We start from the raw sequence: 4,586 nt of genomic DNA on the forward strand, positions 1-4,586 counted from the left end.
TGCCTCACCGTCTCTTTGGTGTTGTGTTACATCCTTGCTGACTGGTAGGGATAGGAAGGGCCGTAGATATTGTCCCTCTGTAGAATGAGTGTGAATCGGGTATATTTGTTTTTGAGGTGGGAAAAGAAATGTCATCCAACTCTAGTTTTCATTTTCGTGCACAAAGATGACATAAAAGCTGAATGCCAGGGAGGAATATCCTCTCAGGAAGGAAGAAACCAGCCCTGCACTCCTCTGTGATTGGGACTGACTGTTGTTGCTGGGTGGAACAGTGGTGTAATGCTGCTCCTGCTCCAGCACTGTGATGTTTCTGCTCCAGATTGTGCTGACTCATATCCAAGAAAACATGATACAGAGACACAATGCACTGTTACTCTTTTCCTTTCCCCAGTAACCTCGGTAAGTGTTTGGTTTCTTTTTCCTGTCTATGGCTAGTGTGGTGCTAATCTAGCTTTACTGTTAAAATTAATAGGAGGGGAAAAGGAGAGCTTGTAAACAAACTGGTAGCAGATAGATTAATCTTGGACAGGGCATTTAAATGCAACCTGCTGTTTGTGGTACATCCACCTCCCTTTAAAGCTGATCAATCCTGATAACTCGCCCGTCTCTACGAACTACACTCGTTAGAGCTGTGTTCTTAAATGGGAGAAGCGCTTACAATGCCCATTTACAACTGTATTCTGTTTAATTAGTCAGCACAGCCAGTGCTGCAGGGATAGATCGCTTGCCTTTAAAGATTTGAGAATGTTAATAGTACAGTATATCATTTTAATTATTATTGGATTAATGTTGTGTCTCGAAGAACATCTAATGGAAATCACAAGAAATGGCCTGAAGTGACCCAAGGGTTGTGCTTTATTAGAAAAGTAATAAGTCCATTGCTTAAATATAAAGACGGGTTCTTTCTTCAAATGTCACTCTGCAATGGGTTTCTGTGCGTGTACGTGTGTGTGTGTGTGTATGTGGAAATGAAATCCTCTTGCTTCCGCTTTGTCCACAGAAACTTTCTGTAGCTTATGCAATAAATGGCTGAAACAGTAGGTGTAATAACAAGAGATGAAGAGGAGATCCAAAATAACAGTGATGGTGAAGACTCATTTCCAAATTGTGATGCTGTAACGGCATCCCCCAGTTGCTCTGCCAGCCCGTCGTTGACCAGCCTGAAGGAAGACAAGGGAAGCTCAGTAGTGCCAGATAAACTGTCCATCCTCTGCAGCAAGGCCATGGCCCAGGCAAAAGCCCTGACTGGCCCAGGGATGGTTAGTGGAGGCCAGGCACAGAAGACAGCCTCTGGGTTGGCTGAGCGTCACCCAACAGCTGTAAATGAATCGTTAAGTGGCTTGTCGTACCCCACAGTGGTCAGTAACCTGCAGCCTGTAGGCATTGCCTCCCCCTGCTCTGAAAGCCCCTGCTGTGATGGTGACCCAAGTTCAGAGGTGTCGCAGGTCCCAAGAGTGCCTGGTGGGGTTGGTGAGCCCCTGCCAACTGCCACTGCCCTGCCCAGAACCAACCCCGTGGGCTGCTGCACACTGCAGGTGGGGAGTGGCACCAAGGGCGATACGGCTCCTTGTAGTCTGGGCCAGCTGATTTGGACAAAGACTGCAAAAGTAATGGAGACCTTAGAAAACAAGAAAAAGGAGGAAAAGGAGAAGTACCGGCTCCAGATAGTTATGTATCGACGGCTTCTGCTGTTGCGTTCAATCAGGATCTTGCATAAGCAGCTGGAGCAGCAGCAGGCCAGACTGCAGGAATGCTATGGTGCAGTAATAAATACCAAGAAAGAAGTGTTGAAACACATTCACTCAACCTCACCCTCACCTTCGCCATAATCGTGTTGCTGCATGCAGAAATGAGCTTTGTGATGCCACCGGAGCCGTCAGTCAGCTTGCATGCTATAGGGCTGCTGTCCTCATACCCAAGAGTACGTGCCCACGTGTGCCAAGAGCAGAGAGGAAACAGCAGCCGGAGAAGCAGAGCAAGAAGAAAGAAGGTAACGTGTTGGCCCCTGAACTTATCTGGAGGAAAGTGGAGCAAGATTGTAGCTGTGTGAGACACTGCCTCCTGATGTGCATTCAAAGCCTCAAGCTGAAATAGGATTTTTGGAACATAGGTTTGTTAGAAGGAAAAAAAACCACAACTGGGAACCTAGTCTGACACTTGATCTGTAAAGGTGGTCACATGCAAGAGCTGCTGCCTGATGAATATGTGATATGGCACACCTCCCTTCTGCTTTCAGCACTAACAAAACTTGAGCAGAATTAGGGTTTGTTTGTCCACAGGAATACCTGGATCTAGAAAGCCAGGATATTTGAAACTCTTAATCTCAGGCTTGATTATATCTACCTAGCTGCCTGTTTTCCATAAAACTGCTAAGGCCAATGTATGTTTGCGACCTCTACCTTCCTATAAAATGTATTAAGATTGACCAGGAATTATTGTGGGAAGGTACGGCAGTGAGACACATGCACAGGAGACAGTTCAGCTGCCTAAGCCTTATTTCCTTAGGAAAGCAAGCTAAAAACAAAGGCCTTGTAATCTGGTGTTACGTTGGAAACCCAGACTGGCAGTGTCAGGGGAATGTTCGAGGTCTGCACAATTATTAATCTGCTGCTAACTCCCAGTGGCTCTAGCGTTTGCAAATCAAGCATATTTTGTGCCTTACTGCTGTCATTTAATGGAAGTTGGTGACAATTAGCACTTTTTATCCAGGTGTATTAGACATGTGGAAAACCCTAGAGCACTGTTTCTCCAATTGCAAGGTTAGGATGCCTGCAGGGAATTTGATGCCAGTATGCAACAAACACACAGGGAAAATGAAAGCAAAAAGACACAACTTCTTTTGTACGCTTTTAGAAGGCAACGTGAGTCCCTGTTATTGAACGGTGTGGTGGGTTGGCCTGGCTGGATGCCAGGTGTCCACCAAAGCTGCTCTATCACTCCCCTCCTCAGCTGGACAGAGGAGAGAAATTACAAGGAAAGGCTTGTGGGTTGAGATAAGGAGGGGGAGATCACTCAGCAATTACTGTCACAGGCAAAACAGACTCACCTAGGGAAAAAAAATTCTTGCAGATGTAGGGGAAGTTTCTAGCAGCTTCTCACAGAAGCCACCTGTGTAGCCCCCCTGCTACCAACGCCTTGACATGCAACCCCAATACCAGCAGCAAATTGAATAGTTGAATGTGCTGGTTTAGGATCTAAACCAAAAAATGATTCAAGAAGAAAAGACATTGGAAAACTTCCTTTTCTGGGATTTAAAATGACACAGAAAAAAATCTAATTTTCTGTTGTTCTTTTTTTAATTATTTTTTTATTATAAACAGCTAGGTAGATGAACAATCAAACAGGTTTTTGGTGTGTTTTTTCTGCATGAAAAGGTGAGTCTGTTATTAGAAGTCATACTTTTCTGAGAATAATGTGCTGTGTATAGGAAACCTTTTATCCTCAGCTTTTTTGTGTGTACATAGAGAGAGGGTGCCTGTGTGCGTATGCATGCACACACACATCCCTGTATACAGAGGTCCCGAAAAGCTGGTGCTTCTTTTTTCTGTAGCAGAAGCAGGAATAATATCTCAGAATAATCTCTGCTTCCTGTGAGGAGTTTGGTTGATCAGATTCACACGCACACATCTGTGAGCAAGGTATTGAAGTAATTCAACAATTGAAGTGCAGCACAACATTGTCATTATTCCATCTTTGTACTTCTGTGCACCCAAAATTATGGAAGCCCCCTGGGTACACACAACCTTAGATAAGTCCGTTCATCTCCTTAGGCCCTGGTGTATCCTCTCACACTACATGAGCCTGAAACACTGAATGCAGAATTACCACAGAAACATCCTTGGCATCAAGGAGGTATTTGAAGAAGCATCCTCTACTGCCTCATTTGGGGGATCCGTGTTGCCAGGGGCCTTTAGTGGGCTGCAGAAGAGAGCTGGGGATCCTGTGTGGCTGGGAGACATTACTCCTGAGCTCTGATCCCATCCAGCTCTCTGCTCAACCTTGGGAAAGCTGTTCTCTGGCAGTAATGCAGGTTTCCCAAAGAACACTTTAAATACTAAACTCACCTCAAAGGTAACCTGCTCTGTCTGTACGCCTCCCAAGAAGGAAGGCTGATCATGGCCAATATGACTATGCAAAAATTTGAATTTTTTCATATTTTTTGGTACTTTATGAACTAGGAAAGCCTTTTTGTCAGAGGTTAGGAGTGAGAGTAAGAGTTCGGTTAAACCAAGTGCAAGCAAATTACTATTCTGTTGTCTCTCTTGGGGAAAGAAGTGTTGGAGAAGGGGTACACCTCAAATATATTACTGAATTTTGAAATCAAATGTCAAATTGTTCTCATTAGGAAGACAGTCAAAATGTATACTTTTTGTTATTTTTGGACTTTTTTTTTGTTTGAAAAAGAATTATCCTCTAAATTACATTCAGCTTGACTAATACTATTGTGTCATTAAATTTTCCACCAAAACAAAATGTATGCACAAAAATATAAAAATCACCCTGGTAAGACAAGGTAGCTATTTTGTCTCAGTAGCAGCTGAAGTAGAGTATTGTCCCGTGTTTGCTGCAAGAAGTGCAATGTCCTC

At 44.0% G+C, this 4,586-nt stretch overlaps 1 protein-coding gene across 1 annotated transcript; it reads left to right on the top strand.

Moving 5' to 3' along the window:
• Positions 1-345: 345 nt before the first annotated feature.
• Positions 346-2,115, top strand: LOC142360762 (uncharacterized). Its single transcript, XM_075415310.1, has 2 exons — positions 346-399; positions 1,001-2,115. Exon 2 carries the CDS (start codon positions 1,026-1,028, stop codon positions 1,827-1,829), a length of 804 nt encoding a protein of 267 aa, XP_075271425.1. The 5' UTR covers positions 346-399; positions 1,001-1,025; the 3' UTR covers positions 1,830-2,115.
• Positions 2,116-4,586: the final 2,471 nt, after the last annotated feature.

This window comes from Opisthocomus hoazin, chromosome 3 (genome assembly GCF_030867145.1).
Source record: "Opisthocomus hoazin isolate bOpiHoa1 chromosome 3, bOpiHoa1.hap1, whole genome shotgun sequence".
Classification (NCBI taxonomy): Eukaryota; Metazoa; Chordata; class Aves; order Opisthocomiformes; family Opisthocomidae; genus Opisthocomus; species Opisthocomus hoazin.

What these genes read in the sequence shown, in the direction of transcription:
- LOC142360762 (XM_075415310.1), top strand. Translation starts at nt 1,026, where the DNA reads ATGGCTGAAACAGTAGGTGTAATAACAAGAGATGAAGAGGAGATCCAA.